Genomic DNA, 19,154 nt, shown 5'->3' with positions numbered 1-19,154 from the left:
AAGCTTCAGCATATTATTCAAGTACAAAATGAAATTACAAAAGGCAACATAAAAAACATGTACAGGGTGATTCAAGTTTTACCGCCCGCATGATAAACTCTATTAAAAAATTAGTAAAAATTATGAAACTTTAGAGTTACATTCCCTTGATATAAAACTTCCAATGTGTGCAATTAATTTTCCCTTATCCCTTCATTCAGAGCTATAAATTAAAAAAATCGATTTTGACCAAAAAAAAAAAAAAATGTTTTTCCCGTACACGCTCAGAATTCACAATTAATTCAAAGAATTATTATTTATGAAATTCGCATCAAAAGAAAATTATTAGTTTTTGAATTATTCCAATTTTAACATTAACAACGAAAAATGACCAAGATTTACAAGTACGGTGTCATAAATAAGTACCTCATTGTTGGCAAACATCTGTTGACAACTTTTCTAGTAATTCTTCAGTCCCTAAATGTTTACCTGTTTCATTAAAAAATTTGAAATTTTCACAGACTGGTGTACGAATTTTTTAAGAATTTTAAATCGATTATTAGAAGTGTGTTTTTGCTTGGGCGGTAAAACTTGAATCACCTTGTATATCGTGTGAGATACCTATCGGGTGTTCATTTAAATTTCCCGTCAAGGTTGGCGTTGAAGAATCGGTTGTGAACGCACCACGGATTACGGATCACGGATCAGTATTTAAATCTAACCTCACTTTTGCGTTGTTTGTGTTTTTACTCTTGCCTTGCTGTACCACAATATGTACCTATTTTGCATATTTAAAATCTGCACACAATTTCAAAATGAAACACTAATCTAACCTAATTACGTCGTTATCATCCGGTAAATGTTTCATTTTGAAATATGTAGTTGTTAACTGAATTAGGTAATTATAAGAATTTTAAAGTAATTAATTTAATTTTAAATTATACGTTGTTTTAAAATTTGCACGATCCTGTACAATTCACGATGCACGCATCAATCAGCAAGGATGTGTCTTGATAAAACAAGGATAACAAATATCAGCTCCGAACTTTTTAATCATGGCAGCGTCCGTTTACCGTGCATGTTTGCATTGCACTGCAAAAGTAATTTGCGTGATTAGCATGAAATGCTTCATTACGAACCCTGACTTGTAATTATTTTGCTTGCAGTCTAGGTAATTCATTAACAGGGAGACCAGAGGCCGACACAAGATTCGTTTACAAAGCAAACAATGACTGCGACATTAGTTTTAATTGTTTTACATACAATTATCTTTAAATGATAGTCGGCGGGTTTCTCGTACCATATGTAAAGCGTCTGCGAAGGTATTTCTACTGCAGCAACAATTTCTTAGACAGTTCGATTTATTTTTGGAGAGGCGGTGTCAATGTTTCGTTTGATTAGAAACGTCTACAGTAATGATATAAGACCCAATTTCTCGAGGATATTGATCCTTGTAATATCATATTGTTAAAAGAGCGCCATTAGACTGACCTGATCCTTTTCGATAAATCCGATGAAAGCCGTCCTTTCGATTTCCACGGGTTGTCCCGCTCGGTCATACAAAGCGATGACGAAATGGAAGAAATTGGACTTTCGCAAGTTGCTCGGAGGTTGTTTCTCGAAGTGTGCCCTCCCCACGCCGATCCTGTCGGAAGAAAGAACAACAATTAGAACGATCGGAGGCGAGAACGCATAAAGGGTCTATTAGCACATGCTAAACAGAACGTCACACCCTAATCTAATTTACCATTAGAAGATAACGTGGTTAAACGTTATTATTTGAAGTGTCACAACACCATCTGTGCGAAAGGGTTCGATCGAAGTGGTCAATGTGGACTCTATTGTCCGGATATGGTGGCAATAATTGCTTAGGCACCACACTCCTGGCTCACCCTAACAAGATAGCGCGACATGTTCAGGACGTGTCAGGTATTTCAGTTACTCGCCTCCGGCCAAAGGGAATTGCTATAATCCCTTAAACGGCCGACATTACCTACCAACCACCGTTTCGCAAATTTATCTTGCAGACATTTACCCGTTTGCCGAATTTCACCACAAATTGAAAACTTCTGCACGTTGCACCCACAATGTACATCATACTTCAGCTGATTTAACAAACCATCCAACAAATTCCTGCATTTTTTTTTATTTTTGTTGACAGAAATAACAAAGCACCAAGGTTTCTTTCAGTTTCAAACTAACAATGATAAAACTAATTATTTGCCAAGTTATTCCGCAACGAAAAAAATAGTAGGCGCTGTTTAGCTGTGTGCTGTGTGCTGCATACGTTTTACACCAGAATTATCAAAACTTGACGATGGCAGTAAAGCAATGATTTCAATGTATTTATCAAAATTAATAACGGAAATTAATATTTGAAGTAGGAGAAACTAAAAACGTCTGTCTGATTCTGTGATCACATCTGTTGAAAAGTGAGGTTATATCCAGGTACAAATCATTCAATGTCAAAACTTCAAAATCACCTCATGCAATTCTCAATATAAATGAAGAACGAAGAAAATGGTCATTTGACAGTAAGACAAACGCAAAAAATGTCTGGGGATTACTTATTATTATCAACACTCAATTTTATAGATATGCGTACAAAGTCTACGTCGAAAAACGTTTACGCAAGTCGTTCTCCGTTCTGTCTTCCATGAGCGTGACGTTTCTGCCAAAATGGTGCCTCCGAGAGTTGCCAACTGCGACTGGATTTAGTGTTATCTAAAATTCCCTTCCAATAACCTAGCAACTGGAAAGTTACTTGGGACTGGTCACAATCAATATTATTAGTAGAAATACAGGGTATTTCGTGAGTGATAATGAGCCTGACGGCATTGAAAATGCAACCCACAATACATGGCCAAAAAAGCCGGATATTAAATTAAAATATCCGGCTTTTTTGACGGTGTATTGTGGGTTGCATTTTCAATGCCGTCAGGCTCATTATCACCCTGTATAGAGAGAAGATAAACAAATGACAATATAAATAGAAACAACTTGAAGGAAGAAAGGGATACAAGGATTGTAATGTAATACTTAAATTAGGAAATGCGGAATCAGTCGAGCCTGAGGCAATAAATCCAATATGTGGAATGTATTATGCAGCAATGAAAAGGTCGAAACATGTCACAATGAAGGAATGAATGTAAAAAGAAAATATTAATAGAAGATGAGGTTGAATGGACAATGTCTGGAAAGGAAGAACAAGATGTAGAGTCTTTTAAAGGCCTGGCATGACAAGAAGTAAGTGTTTAATGATAATCACCTGTATAGAATATCAACAAGATGTCCATATTCGAATCCAATTAAGCATATCGGTGATGAATTGGAAAAGCAACTAGCTATTAACTGGTAATACGTTAGGAAGTTATCCACCTTGCTTTTACTAGACTTCAAACCAGATACCACAAGTGTTGAAGCGTGCCAAGGATAAGACAATCACATTAATCAATGTTTGCTTTATGGATAATTTGGAAAAAGTTGAAGGAAAAGGATGAATCTGGCTGTTACCTCATCCTTTGCAAGAGAGATGTGAATACAGCAGCACTAGAACAGCGTTTATCGTAATAACCGGTGTGTATAGAAAAAGAAAGTTATCCTGTTAAAGGCATAACTGCGCAAGTTGGGAAATAAAACAACAGGATCGTCGATGTAGTGGCAATTTTCTCAAGTTATTGTTGTTTGGTATTATTGGCCATATCGGCGCATTATGTAAAATGTGTCAGGACAGAGTGGGTTTCGACACGATCATAACTTCTTCGGCAAATTGAATATTACAATGCCGGCTCCTGATAGGATGCAAATAAAACGTCGGATTAAACCGTTTACCTTGAGTCCTGGGGCGTCGTCGATACGCCTGCACACATATACAAGTGTTGTTTTATTAAGCTGTAAAAGCTCCTCCTGAACGTTATATATATTTGAAATGTATTGGGTATCGGCACTGCATTTTGTCGAATAAATAAATGGAGTGGCAAGTAATACAAGTGGGGAGGGGGCGACACAGGTGCAGGCAATACGGACTATAGATTACATTATCGACGAACCCAAACGTGACACGATACGGACGCCACTGTTCGGTTTGTTTTCTCTTTGTAACCTCCGCCGCTTTTGCCTTTACACGGTTATTCGACACAGTAGATTAACACTCATTTGCGATATTATTAATTGGATCTTGTCATCAACGTCAGGCGTGGCGCTTTGCAAACCATCAATCTCTCCAACGATTCAGACAGATTACGCGATGAGGTTCCCTGCTGCAAACTCCGATTCCTGCTGCTCCTTACAAATTTTCCCGACGCAAAAAATGAAAAGGAGTAGTCTAGACGCCGACACCGAACGTCTCAAAGCAAAAACGTACGTAATTTATAGAAATATTAAACCTCCTGAATTCTTAACGTGCATCACATACAAGTGGTGCATTTTTCATTAGCCATCGTCAGTTTCTCGGAGGAGTAATGGAAAATCGGCGAATGAAATTTACCCTCTTTCGCAGAAACGCCGAGAAATAAGTGTTAACATTTTCGAGGCCTTGCACAATTTTTACTTGGCTTCAGAGTTATTGTAATGCAAAAATTTGTATGGTAATGAGGGAAGGGGAAGTCGTGGTGGTGTCCAAAAAATGTCAATTTAATTTTGGGAAGAGAGTGAAGTTTTCGCGTTATGAAAATACTTTTATGAGTAAATTGCATGGTCACAGGTAGGAAATTAGCGTGGAATGTGCTAATGGTTTAATATGTGCGGGGTCCTGATGGGGGACGCCGAAGAATTCCCCGTTTTTCAGTATAAACATCGCAGTCCCCATTACGAAATTAGTTATAGCGTGGCACTCCTTCAAATAATATTAATTGTCAACTGTCTGGCAAGTCGATGATGTACTCAGGTAATTGTATGAACTTATCTCATGAAATCAAGTAATTATTGAATGTTTAAAAGCGTTACAAATGTACATTAATGAATCACTCGAATTAAATATAATCAATCCACCACACATACATCGGTCAATCAGACGGTTCCGTGGGTCGGGTTTTATTAAAAATTCCTAAATGGCCGTGTGTTATATGTGAAAAGTTGACCGCACACACACGAGTTGGGATCAATGGCAATCAGGGCCATTTGTGGCTGGAACGACGCTGGTTTTGGTTCGCAGGACGCGGAACTGAAATATGCCCTCGAGCATGGTGAATTATACGGACGCGATAATTTATACCTTGCTGTTAATGAAGGTGGTAAATGCCTGGTTTGTTCGTTTGCTCCTATTAATTTTGTAATGCAAAAACTGATTCTCGAAAAGTTCCTGATTGGACCATTGCTTTTTCAAACGCTCGCAAACGAGATTTTTCACCCATTCACGACAGATTTCCTAGCAAATTTTCCCACGACCCGTAATCATTTCTCTTTCTGATGTTTCTGATACACAAACATCAAAGAAACGGAAAATGCGAACAACATTTTTACACATAACGTGGTTAACACCGGAGATATAATATAACGATCATTTAATTACAGCTATGCGTGAATTAATTTTAATATATTTTAATTTGCGAGGGTCACAATGCGACAAAAATATTGCACTCATGAATTATTCTGCTAACGTAATTATAATTAAACACAGTTGAAATTGTTTCCGTGTAAAGCATAAATCACAAAATTTTGAAAAAATGATGGTTAGTGAAACACAAAAACACACGTCAGCAGCAATTTGGCATTTTTATTGACTTATTATTATTTATTAACTTTACACAAGGTGTTCTATTCTAAATATTCTTAATGATTTTTTAAAGATTTTATCCAACACATGTTTATTATGACGTCATAATAATGCCGATTTTGAATATATTATGAGGTCTATAAAACACTAGTGGACTTATGAACTCATGATTAAACTGTTTTTATAATTAAACAGTTTAGCGAGAATTGAACAGTTTATTGAACATCAAAAAATGTAATACATAAATTTAGAATTAAAATTAGAACAACTTTTTTTTTGGCATTAAAGTAATCATGTTCTTGTTTCCAGTTATTGAAGTCATTTAATTCCTTGTAATAAGCATCTTTGAATTTCTTCGGTAGCGAACTCGATGTGACTTCTTCAATATCTTTCGCAACTTTTTCTTTCCATTTCGATCAATATTACGAGTGCAGAAGCAGTTTTTTTGCAAAAGTTTTCTCAAATAATAAATTTGTTGCGAACAAACAAACAATTTGTTATAACAATATGGCAACCACTTCATATAAAAATTTTGGGTTTTGATGATGGTTTAAGAACTGTTACAGAAGGATCTCTCTTGGCTAAACATTTCTTTCGTGACTTATTTGCCTTATAAGACACTTGTATAATAAATAGCTATTAGTTGATTGTAAAAGAACGATTTTTCAATAATGACTTGTAGTAAATTAGAGAAGTGCAACTTATCTGCATTAAATAAATTACAACGATTTACACATCAAATTTCAAGAATCCAGGTTTCCAGGTTAATTTGTTATCCTTGTACATGCAATACCTGATAAATACCTAATGAAGGTAGAGTTAATTAGCGTTTTGGTTTTGGAAATACAGTGTGTCACACTGGGACATATTTTCCTTCTTTTCTCGAAAATTTTGTTATCAAGGGGTTTAGTTTTTTAACGCTGTTACAATCAGAAAAAAACTCTAAGAGAATCAGTACAAAAAATTATAGGTTACCATTTGAAAAACAGAAGTTGCCCATTGTCCATAAATGGGTAGATGGTATAAAAATTATATGCTCACTCAGGTTTGTAGTGTTTTTAAAACGACTTCGTTTCTTGTATAATAGCAATATTATAGCGTGGGCCGTTTTTTAAGACATCCTGTATTTGCCTCAAATATCAAAATTCTTAAAGGAACTGTGTAGTTTCAGTTCTTGATAAAACTTCTTGATATTCATTTTATTATTTTAAGTATACCTATTACAATTCAGAATAAGTGGCATCGCAGTAGGCGTTGGAAATTTAAATTTACGTTGATAGGAAGACCCTTCTAATAATACCTTAGTTCCAACGCTGCTGGTATCCTTCGCTGTTAATTTGGTTTTGGGAATCATTTTGTGTTTATTTTCTTGTTAAGTATAGTATTTGGAATTTCTTTGTTTCATTTACGAAAAGTGTAAAAAAACTGTCTTTTTTATAAGACACATTGCGCTCAGGATATTTTTATTTCCAGTGAGTAACCTCAAAATAAAGTAATGACGGTTTTACATGTTTAGTACATTTTTTTGACATTACATAAAGCTCACTTTAGATAATCCACGCCCACCGCGATGCCACTTATTCTGAATTATACTATACATACACATTACACACTTGGTACTTCATTTAGAAAATTTAGATAAGAAAGAGGAGGACTACTCGTTGTCCAAGGGATTGCTTCATCATTTATTGTCCATGAGAAAGAATAAAATAAATCAAAAAATGTGTATTTAGAAAATTAATTTGCATTATTTAGCTGCTTAGTTCTTCGATAACGTTTATTTATTTAATGGTTAAATTCTAAATCCCAGCAAAAATAAAATTCCTCGGCAGAAAGAGCTTATAAAAATATTGGTGAAGTTTTGTAGAATCTTTACATCCATACTAAGTGGTTAAGATCTGATCTAATTAGTTATTTTAAATTTGATAGAGAACTTTATGAAGATGCATCAGGCGTCGGACAACTTAGAATTGTTGTGAAACAAGAACTAGATCATTTTGAGGCAAGTTTAGCTATTACTACATCCAGATAGATTTCTTGAAACATTTGCTACGGTGGATGAAATGTGGGTTTCATGACTTTGATGTAGAGTCGAAACCCCAAAACATGGAGTTAAGATACAAGGGTTGAAAGTTTTTATTATCTATTTACCACCACGGAAAGGAGTATTGTGGTAAAATAATTTCCGAGGTACTCGATGCTATAAAAAATTGTGACCAAGTGTATTGGTTTAATCATTAACACAAGAGTTTCATTTTCATTTAGTATCTACAGTGCAGAGAGGCCCTCCTTGCTGATTTCTGTTTATTTCCGAAAGTAAAACAACACCTTCGTGGTATCTAGTGATCATAACAATGTATCATGCGTTCAAATGAAAACCTGGGCTGAGCAGGCGTTGAAAAAAGTAAACCATTTGGAACAGTGTAAAGTTTGAATTTCCCGCCGTTGACACGAATGACATTTTTTAATGTTTAATCGGCACATAATTGAACATGTTTTTAGCAAAAGATGCCCTTAGATATTTGCTTCGAGAATAGAAATCGTTAGTTATTCTATTCTCTAGAAAAAAAAAAACATAAATATGTTTGGTTATAAATTTTAGGTTAGCTGTCAACATGCTCTAATTACAACTGTCAATTTACACTTTAAAAAAGCAAAACAACGGTTTCCAACGCCTGTCCAACCCAGGATTTCATTTGAACGCCCGATATTATTGCTCTAGGTGACGAAGCATGTGAGAAATTTACTTGATCAGTACTTTGTAGGTACCTGTGGGTACTTAATTCCAATGTGAGGCACAATAAAAGATTAAACACCCCTCTGTATGTGCAATAAAATTTTATCGTTGCTATAAACAAGACATGATTTAAAAAAATCTTAAACTTAGTACCTGGAAAACATTGATAATTGAATTATAAAATTAATTTCAATTAAAGTGCAATGTTCTTTACGTATTTTATACTTGTTCCGGGGTCTGTTAAATGTTTGTGCAATAATAATGTTGTGCAGATAAAATTAATTTTAATTTGAATAGATTTCTACCTAAACCTATGTACCTACCTAATTGCAGATACTATGGTTAATTGTATCATTTTGGGTTGTGTTTCTTGAATAGATTTAAAAATATTTGTAAAGAACCTTTCAGCCATAAAATGGTGTCTTTTGTCGTTAAGCTTTTGCGATCCGCACTTCGGTGCCTAAATGATCAAAAATGGATTTAAAATTGAAAATGGAAAAGCTCCCAATCGGTAAGATTTTCAGCAAATTTTATCGAGCACGTGTCCGAATAAACGAGGCAATTAGAGGTGGCAAACTGTGCAACGTGTAAGTCAGAATCGTCAGTATTTATAGGATTCGCAAATCAGATAATGGCGGTGTTTATGTCAGTTTTTCGCTCATTTATTTCACGCGGTCAATTGAGTGCGGTATATAACGAAGCTGGGCCAGTAACGGCCGCCAATAGACGGGTGATTATATTGAAATACTGTCGCCTGCAACGAAATATCTCCACTGATTTATGTCCGCCACCCTCCTCGCACACATAAAATCGGCTATTTATTCGATATATAGGGGGACACAACAATAATTGTTATGTTAATAAATGCAACAGTTAATGCTTGTTTGAAATTGTCGCCTTGACTCCTCCACAAAAGAACTGACTCTGTTCGATTTTAAATTCATGAAAAATGTCACTGTTATCGAAAACTTGTCAGTTGACGCCGAATTAGTATTCCTGTTCTTGCCTCTTCTTCGTTTATTCACGCTTCGATGCTCCCTTCACTCACAAAAAATTGCTGTTAACAATGTTCACTGTGGACCGAGTATTCCCAGTGCATTTGATAAATTCGAAAATACACCACCTTGACCGATCACTGTTGGTCCACCAAAATAAAATTTTAACTGATTTTCTCCGCTTTTATTCAGCAGACGGGAAATTAAAATCACGTAGGAAGAAAACGCAAAGAGAAATTTGAGCGTGTAGCATATTTACAAAGGTTCTATGTAGCATCCTTCGTTTTACAAAAGAATTAATTTTGATTTGTTTAAATTTGCCCAAATCGATTTTCTCCCAAAGTCGTATTTTAAGCGAATTTGCTCTGTGTGTTGACAGAAAAAATTAAAAACCTTGTGTAACTAATGAATATTAATCGAGAAAATTAAAAAGCAAAAGAGCGAAGAAAACATATAATTAAATTGTCACAAGCGGAGTTAATAAAAAGAAACATAACTATATTTAAGCTAAAATATTCTGTTAAAAAAATAAAACACCGACATAAACGCTACGTCCTGTAAACACACACGCGCCATGCAAAATGTTAATTTCGTTATTGTCTTTATGAATATTACAGAATTTAAAAAATTAAATTTTTAAATGATGACCCGCACATTTTTCCGAGCCAAAAATTTATGGTTCGTGCAAAATAGACCTGTGTAAAAAATGATAGAAGCACACGTGAGCTTGTTTTCATCTTGACATGTGTATTTCAGCCTCATTTAAAATACGGGGTGTGTCGTTTATGAGCGTTACCAAACATGTGCTGATTGAAGATAATTATTTTTCAGCAACATTCAGGGAAGTATTTTTTGTCTCAAATGCTCTGCATCGGTGGTAAAAATTATGTGTTGTATAAAAGCTTATACCTACCCACCTAAATGTAAAAAGACTGGAGTTAATATTTAAATTGGTAATGACATTTATTACATTTTAAAATATTTCACCGAAATAAAATATGGTACCTACCAACTGAAATTGCTGTATTAAAATTAATTTTATTTTTACGTTAGTACAATTCAAATTTATTTAAATAAGAAATGACAAAAAACAGAACTTAATTTTTTAAAATATTAATTAAGAAGCAGCACAAACATAGAATGTGCAAAAGTTAAGTCATATCGATTAAATAAAGTAGATGACAATGCGTCAGGCAATATCCATCACCCAGAATGTGGAGGATCAGTGAAGCCCACGTGAAATTGTTTTGATAATTGTAGATTCCTTTTATAATGAATTTGAAAAAATATATATGTTTATTCAACCAAAAATAATAATTTTTCAACGTATTTATCCAACAAAAATATGTTTTTGATTTTTTTTTACTTAGGTAATTTTATATTCATCATTTACCTGATTTTACCATTTTATTTTCCCAATATTTTAAACGACAAAAAATCCAATACCTATAGATTAAAAAAATAGGCATCCTTGGGATTCTTCTGAAACCTAGTTTTGCACCGATTTTGTTTTAATGTGCATTTTAAATAAGAAATTTCAACATTTCACATTTCAACTGAGAAAAATTGCTATTTCAACGTGTACATAATAGGCACTTTATACCATGCAGAGAGACATTTTTCGTAGTTTAGTAGATGTTTGTTTCATTTTATATTTTCATTATTAAATTTTATCTTAACGAAAAACCGAAAAATAAATATGTACCGACCTACTAATTGATTTTGGATCGGTCAGAACATTTTTGAAAGAAACAACCTTAATTTTATTTATTCTATGATTTCTGAAAAAATATAGTCAAATTTAAAAACTTAAGGACTTCTTAAGGACACCCTAAACCGTTTGCTTTATTGTTCTAATATGTATACCTAAAATGAAAAATCAGTAGGATTTGCATGAGGTACTCGTATCATAACAATAGAGAAAAAGGGGCAAGTAGCAAAGACCACGTGAGCTTGTTTTGATAATTTCGCAGTGCTTTGGTTTTGACATGTGTAGATATTTGCGCTTCATCAAAAATGCAAAGAAAGCCTACCAAAACATGCTGCATCCACGCTACTTAACTGCCGTAACAAAGATTGATGAGTTGAAATGACATTTGGTTTTTTAATTCTGTTATAAAACTGTCGACTACCATGGTATAGAATTTCGGTCGACAGGTTTTTAACGAGTTGTGGAGGAAAAAAGTGAATGGGATTGTCCTACCCGTTCTGGTCCGGTACGGTAGGTTGCATCCAGGATCTTGTGGTGGACAGAGGTTCCTCCTTGAGACTGGGCCCTCGTGGTTGATGATGGTGGTGGAGGCCCGTGGCATCCTGATGATGATGCAAACCGAACATGAGTCCCGGAGCGGCGACTCTAGGCGCGCCCGTCCCGGGATAGAGTTTCCGGCCCCAGGCTGCGGTCACCGGGTCCAAATCGGGCGCCGGCAACGATAGCGCGGGCCACGGAGACGCCGTCGGATAACCGCGCTCCACGGGGTGGCTCTCGTCGGACCGCGTCTTGGCTGCTGTGCGGCACTCGTGGAGAAGTCCTAGCGCACAACACGCACAACACTATCGTCCGGTACTGGCCTAAGTTCCGGTGGTCATGCCGAGTCCCGCTGGAAGACGATTGGTACTCGCGAGAGACCACTACACAACAACCGGATAAACGCGACTGGGACGTTGATAAGCATCGAATGGTCTGGCGGCAATTTGACGGTTTGCGACCTCTCGAGGGTGGAGTGGCGGACGTTCTGTTGCCCGCGTTTCGGCGAGGCCTCCCCAGGGTGGCCCAGCCCCACCCCTGAGACTCACGACGCCGAGCGTCTAGGGCAGAAGGCGGCCTCTGGGCGCCTCCCCGGCCAATCGCTTGGGATAGCGGGAAAGCGCACGGTCCAATCAAACGCTACCAACGTCACATTCGGTTACACCCCGCGGTATTGTTGCCTTATTATCTGTTCCCTGATGAAAGAGGGGATAGGAGCAGAGGACGAGACGGGGAACGAACGACTCTGGCGCGACCTAGCGAACAAAAACGAAACTTCACGCTTGGGCTACTCGAGCACAGTTCCAGTGGCAGTGCTCTCGCGTGCACCGGAATGTTCCGGAGCGCCACACCGTTTCCGGAATCGGAAGTTTGCATCGGCATCAACTTCTCATTGTTATAAACGACCCGTTTCGGCCACACATTAAATAACTCAATTGATAATTTCTTTTTAAATTTCCTACACAAAAATTCTGCGCTGACTATAAATGTCTTTAACATACAAAAATTATGCAGACAATAAATTAATTAGAATTAAAATTTTTCCAGAACTCTAAAGCAAATGACTTATTTTTATTCCCCAAATTTCGCACTTTTATGAATCAAATAATGTTTTTCCTGTTTACTCTATATTTATCAAACAATAAAAACATTTAAACATATTTCTAAATTCTTAAGTAGGTATATCACGTATCGAAAATTTCTGTGATACAATCGTCCTGCTAAAATGTTTATTTGCCTAACTAAGCAATGGCAATAAAATGAATTTAATAATAAGGTAGGTATAAAATATGATGCTAAAGCAGATATCTCACACATAATCACCTTCCTTCAGTCAGTGTAATGTTAATATGTAATTTAGAATTAATATGTTAAGCTATATTAGTTTCTGATTAGAGTTTTGAGTTTTGCATTTTGTGCCTGATGATTTCCGCAATTTTTGGCTACTCTTGTAGTTATGAAATTAGACAAATCCTTATTATAAATGCCTAGCATCATTTGTAGCTACGTTTTTTACAGTTGCTTTTTTTATGAACTTATCCAACATTTTGAAAATTTATGAAGCTAAATTTAGGACTTAATTGATATTTTTAACAAATTGTTTAACTAAGTTTCACTTAAGAATTTAATAATTCATTGTTAAAATTTGCTGAATAATTTGTTACATACTAGCATTATGAGAAAAGAACACTAAGTATAGCATCGCATCCTCCATCTTTGATCGAGATTTTTACTTTTCACGAAATGATCCAAAACATTTTTTTAAATCATTCTGCAACTACTTAGTAAGGATAGAAAAAGAAGAAAAACTTTTAAAGCATATACATACATTATGTACCTACGAGTACATAGTACGTATATACCTACCTAGTCGTTTTTTAATTTTTTTTGCGATTTTCTCGAAAATGAAAAGAGCAAGGTAAAATTTTTTCAGCTCAAAAAAGCGTCGTTTGCGAGAGGAATCCAACTGTGCAAGATTCATCGCGATATGTTGCTTAATAAGGGAGCCTTGGCCGTTTACATTTTTTTCTCAGGCGAAAATTCTAAATAATAATGATTTTTTTCGAGAAATTTTTGTTGCGAATCTGAGCCAAATCGGGATTAACTTGTAATGTATTGGACGAGTTGAATTAAGAGATAGGAAAAGTCCCGAGCACAGACGCCATTTAGTGGCATGGGAGCTAAAAAAAAGGAATTTCAAAATTAACTGCAAGGTCATCTTACTCGGCAACTATAGGTCGTAGGTTAGATTAGTTTACAAATAATAATTAATCAAGAGAACGAGAGGAATCGAGCAGTGCAAGAATCACTGCCGTATCTTCAATAATAATAATAAGGGAGTTCCTTTGCAAACCGTAATTGATTTGGACTGGTCCAGAATTCGAAAATTTTCAAAAATAAATGCGAATCAGGCCAAATCAAAAGTGGTCTACATAATAGAACTCGATAAAAGGATTCCATTGCTGTAAAAATGATAGCCCTAGAGCCACTTTAAAGAAAGTTATCTGCAGAAATATGTAAGTATCTGTCTTCGTTAAAATCCGCATCTCAATCAAATATATCTACCAGAAGTAGCTCCAACATGAGAAGCTACTTCGTAAAACATAAAATACTAACATCGATGTCTGGAATAGTCTAAAGTCTTCCGCAAACATTAAAAGAATCAAAAATTTAATCTGGTTTCATGTTATCAAAAATCATCGACAATCTAATTAAAATAACTCATCATAGAGTTACATCTAAGTATTTTATTACTTTTTCGAAAAATAAATGAGATGTAAGTATTTATTGAAATTCTTGAAAAAAATGAAAAAAATCACAAGTTAAATTTTAAAATTAGGGACTTTAACTGTGCTTATTTTGCTCCTAAAGCCTAAACGATTCTATTTGCACAGATAATAAAACACTTTTAATGGCCCAATGATTATCAATAATTTCTTATAAATTTTCTCCAAGCTCGCGAAATTTTTGCATATAAAGGATGTTGTTTTAAATTTGGCGTCGAAGATGGTGTTGAAAAATCGATTGTGAATGACCCAGTCTTAAAAACACTGATTTTTCAAACTGGATACTAAAAACACGCAAAAAGTGAGGTTAGATTTAAACAGCTCAGAGTTGTAATGCGGTGGTGCGTTCACAATCGACTCTTCAACGGCCGTTATGTATTTTCATTTTCTTTAGATCGTGAATGTTAGCAATTGTGAATTAGTGTCTCAATCTATTTTTTTGTTAGAGCTTTAGAAAGTTGAATGCATTTTCTGGTCGTTTAATTGCAAAAATGTCAGCAATAAAAGAACTGCAACTAGCACAGGAACGGGGAAAGACATTCACTTTACGGCGTGTTGGAATATGTAGGCAGATACGAAGATTTGGTTAATCATAGCAGTATAACTAATATAACTGTCTATAACTAAAATAACCCTCGTGCATATTCCTTGTGACTATAATCTTTATCTAAGTACGTTTTTTCTACTGGCTTAATAATGTAGTGAGCATAAATAGATATGTCAACAACTCTTCTAAAAATGGTTAAATTTTTTGGAGCAAATATATGTATATGTATTAGAATTTACAAATATTTTTTAGAATGTTGAATCGTACCACATTTACTTACAAAAAATTAGACAAAATATAAAGTTATATAAAATGTACCTACATATTTAAGAAATTCCTTTTCGAGAGGATTTCCCTTGTCATTCAACGTGGAAACGCTGCAAGCATTCGGGGCATTTTTTCAGATTCCGCAAATTTTTGTATTGTCAAACAAAATTATCATGTATTTCATGCATTACCTATAACTAGGGCCCGGATTTTAGGCAATTAAAAAGTCGGAAATAGGTGCCTAAAATAGTCCCTTAAACTACTGCAAATAGTCCCTTAAAAACTGAAAATAAGCCATACTAGGTCCTTAAAGTTGTGGTTAATTAAATTAAAAAATGTGTTTTTAAAGTTTTAAGTAGGTACACACAACAAGATATTTACTAATTATTTTTTATTAATTAATATACAATACTACAAGTTTGTTAGTTATTTACATTGTTACGTATTTACATTGCATACAAGATATTGCTCTAAATTTTCTACTTTAAAACATTGTCGGTTATCCACCAAAATGGACTTATATTTTGAAAAACTTCTTTCTACCTCGCAAGAGGTAATGGGCGCAAATTTGTAATAAATTTCTTCCATTTTGGTGTCATGTTCCGGCACATCTTCACCTCTAAAAATTCTTGCCAATTCTAGAAGAAATTTGTATCCAGGATTTTTTTCAGTAACATCTTCAAGTTTTTTTAATGCTACTGCTGCTACAGGGCCTGGAGATTTTTTTAGGGAGGTAAATACGTTTTCAACAATTTTGATTGAATCGGTTAAAGGTAACCCATTTTTTTCCAATTGAGTAATACTTTCGCAGATTATTTTAAAATTACTGCGAACATAAATGAATTGGTTTTTTATTCCGGGTTTCTTCATTATAGACTGTGCTTTTTGAATAGCAACAGCAGAACTTCCATCAAAGGACATGACAACCTGTGAGTAGTTAAAAACAGTTTAACAATCAATTAATTTGCTTATCTTTTATATACTTACTTCTTTAATGGAATCAAAGTGTTCGCTGTAAAACATAGCAGCCTGAAGCCATGTTCCCCATCGTGTTAAAATTGGCTGTGGAGGCAGTGGCATTTCTTTTAGTTTTTCTTTGTACATTTCAACTCTCAAAGGTGCCTTAACGAAAATTTTTTTCACGTTCGAAATTAAATTATCCACATCTTCATATTGATAGCGAATTTTTTCAGCCACTAGATTTAAAGCATGCGCTAAGCATGTGACATGCACAATTTTTGGATAAAACACCTTAAGGTGTCTACCAGATTTTATCATATATGGTGCTCCATCCGTTACAAACAAAAGAAACTTTTCAGCAACAACTCTGGTACTCCACAAGATTTCTACGCATAGAAATTTTAAATCAAAATAAATTTAAAAAAGTGAAAAACCCTTACCTAAAGATTGATTTACGAATCTAGCTATTGTCTCATGATTTGTTCTTTCTAATTGTTTAGACGCCAAAAGATAAGATTTTCCAGGTTCATCTTCTGAAAGTTTCCCAACCAGACAATTCGCCACATATCGCCCAAGTGCATCTGTTGTTTCGTCAACTGAAACCCATATGTTAAAAGGATCCAGCTCATTCCGAATGCGGTCAATAGTCTAAAAGTGAAAATAATTTTAAATTAAATATTAAAAGATAGTATGTTCATACATCTTTGTAGCATTTTGGTAAATAATTTTTCCGTAAAGTAGACTCATCCGGAATTTTTCTACCACAATATTTTGTCAGAAAATTCTGAAACGCAGGATTTTGTAGTTTGTGCCATGGTATATTGGCAGCTAAAAAGACGTTACAAAGTTCCATATTGAATGTACTATTTGCCGATTCCTCCAAGTTCTGTGTCAGCAACGTTTGCCGAAGCGGTGTCATAATGTTCTCTTTATGGATGGCCGTTTGCTCATGCTGTTGCAAGTGACATTTTTTTTCGCATGTAAACTACAAAAAATAAAATTTTCAAATAAGTAAAAAATATAAAATGACATATTTTTAATTATGCTTAACTTACCAGTTTACCACAAGCTTTACAAAACATTTCTCGGGTTGATTTTATTTCATATAAATCTTTCTTGCTTGTCCACTGTAATATTTTTTCGCGTAAACTAATTTTTTGTTTCGGCATTATGTTCACTTTAAACAGGTTCACAAGAAACACGACCACTGCACGGAGATAAAGTAAACGAGAAATGACAAATTTGTAATGCTTATATTTACGTCTCCCACCAAATTTCAGAGGAGATGGTTAATTTTATATTTCTTAAATTTTTAGAAAATGACACCCTTAAGGTTTCTCTTATTGTTTCACTTCGGGATTTTAATTTTCGTTTTATGGCAAGGACCATTTTATAAACGTTAAAGCTTCTAACAATACCTAAGTATCAGAAAACATTAGACCGCGTATACCTGCACCCCTTCGAACAGAGGCAAACAGATAAACTCTGTAATTTATGCCAGTCCAGTCTAATGGTTTGTGGTACTTAGGTATTGTCGGAGTATTTACCGCTGACATCATGGTCCCAACCGTAAAAGCGAAAAAGTAATTCCTGTATTGTACTGCACTTTGTACATTTCAGTAATTACATCTCCTTAAATTTTAAAATCATAAAGCATTGTAAATTTTATTGAGGTACCACTTTTACATTTTCAATACCGTAAACTTCCCAGAATTCGAAAATTGGGAAAAAACCGCAAAAATGAAATTGATTTTTGGTCATTTTAGGCATGTTCAGGCAGTTAAAAGGTAAAATAGGTATTTAAAGGGCATTTTAGGCCGAATAGGCAGAATCAAATATGGCTCTAATTACTCTAATTAAGCCAGAAATCATTTATAGACAAGTTTCATACATGTGCCTTAAAAAATAAAAATAGTCCATTTTGCCTAAAATCCGGGCCCTACCTATAACTATTGCCGTTATAACTTTTTATCTGCTCCGCCCACATAAATTGAAAATAGAAACCAGATTCAATCTGTACAATTTTTCATCACATTTGCCACATAAAAAAGTTAAGGTTAGAATTTTGCTGTCAAATCCACAATTATTGTTTTAGGTTTTAAAAAATAAAATGTCATGAAGACAATTCGAACGTCAGATTTTTTTTCTATGTAAATTAGATCGTCTTAACAACCTATTTGATTGGTAACTAAGAAAATGTAATGGGCGGGGCAGATAAAATGTTACGTTGTTCTTAGTACCGTGCGATCGAATAAAAAAAAAATCAGAGTAGGCGAAAATGGTGGTTTGAACCAATCAAAGCATCGGAATAGCACAATCCAGGTAACTCGATTTTTTTTTTAATTCGATCGCACGTTATAATAGAATTTATGAAATTATTTTTCGGGAAATTGTCACATCACATTAGACATATTAAATTGTTACAAAAAAGACAAGAAATTACCGATTCTAAAAAATAGTGTTTCGAACAATCGACAAAAAAGGAATACATCGGTTTCTTAGATTAAATTGTCTCAACATATTTACTGGTTGGCTCAAGAAAATTAAAATTAAAACACAACCTGTCAAAATGTCAATTGTAAACAAGTAGAAGTGCTTTTGACTTTATTTAGTTTTCGATTATTTTTTATAAATCACTGAGAAAATGAATCGGAAGCCATAAGCTCACCAAATGAAATTATTTTCGTTCTGCTTTTAAATATTCTGATATTTAAATTTGTCGAGTGCGTTTCGTGTGAACGTATTTGGTGTATTGATTTAGAAAGGGCGACAATGGCGAGAAATGAAAAATTTTAAAACTCCGATAATTCAATTTATCCCCGAATTCTTCAAAGGCACGCGAATAAATCATAATTATTGGTAGGATGCGGGGATTTCGTGTAAGAATTTTCTTGATCTGTTTACCCGCATTGAAGAACCGAG

General features: G+C 34.7%; 2 protein-coding genes across 7 annotated transcripts in view; both read right to left on the bottom strand.

Moving 5' to 3' along the window:
- The window catches only part of kn (EBF transcription factor knot), a 59,207-nt gene extending 46,942 nt beyond the window's left edge, over positions 1 to 12,265 (bottom strand). For 2 of the 6 annotated variants that reach the window (XM_069052745.1, XM_069052746.1), the window contains exons 1-2: positions 11,628 to 12,258; positions 1,471 to 1,624 (exon numbers count right to left, since the gene is read on the bottom strand). In XM_069052745.1, the coding sequence (XP_068908846.1) occupies positions 1,471 to 1,624; positions 11,628 to 11,761 (288 nt within the window). In that variant the 5' untranslated portion in view covers positions 11,762 to 12,258. Of the gene's footprint in view, positions 1 to 1,470; positions 1,625 to 11,627 lie in introns of all 6 variants that reach the window. The other 4 variants (XM_069052742.1, XM_069052741.1, XM_069052743.1 and 1 more) reach the window with 4 other exon arrangements.
- Positions 12,266 to 15,481: 3,216 nt separating this feature from the next.
- Positions 15,482 to 18,181, bottom strand: LOC138134461 (uncharacterized). Its single transcript, XM_069052751.1, has 4 exons — positions 16,933 to 18,181; positions 16,673 to 16,880; positions 16,260 to 16,618; positions 15,482 to 16,199 (listed from the first exon to the last, which is right to left on the bottom strand). The coding sequence occupies exons 1-4, from the start codon at positions 17,149 to 17,151 to the stop codon at positions 15,711 to 15,713; spliced, it is 1,275 nt and encodes a 424-aa protein (XP_068908852.1). The 5' UTR covers positions 17,152 to 18,181; the 3' UTR covers positions 15,482 to 15,710.
- Positions 18,182 to 19,154: the final 973 nt, after the last annotated feature.

The sequence above is a fragment of the Tenebrio molitor genome, chromosome 7 (assembly GCF_963966145.1).
Source record: "Tenebrio molitor chromosome 7, icTenMoli1.1, whole genome shotgun sequence".
NCBI lineage: Eukaryota > Metazoa > Arthropoda > Insecta > Coleoptera > Tenebrionidae > Tenebrio > Tenebrio molitor.
This window is presented reverse-complemented; position numbering and strand designations above follow the sequence as displayed.

Coding starts and splice junctions, on each gene's coding strand:
- LOC138134461 (XM_069052751.1), bottom strand. CDS start 17,151: ATGACACCGCTTCGGCAAACGTTGCTGACACAGAACTTGGAGGAATCG. Junction 16,881..16,932: donor TACCAAAATGCTACAAAGAT/GTATGAACATAC, acceptor TTTCACTTTTAG/ACTATTGACCGCATTCGGAA. Junction 16,619..16,672: donor ATTCGTAAATCAATCTTTAG/GTAAGGGTTTTT, acceptor TTCTATGCGTAG/AAATCTTGTGGAGTACCAGA.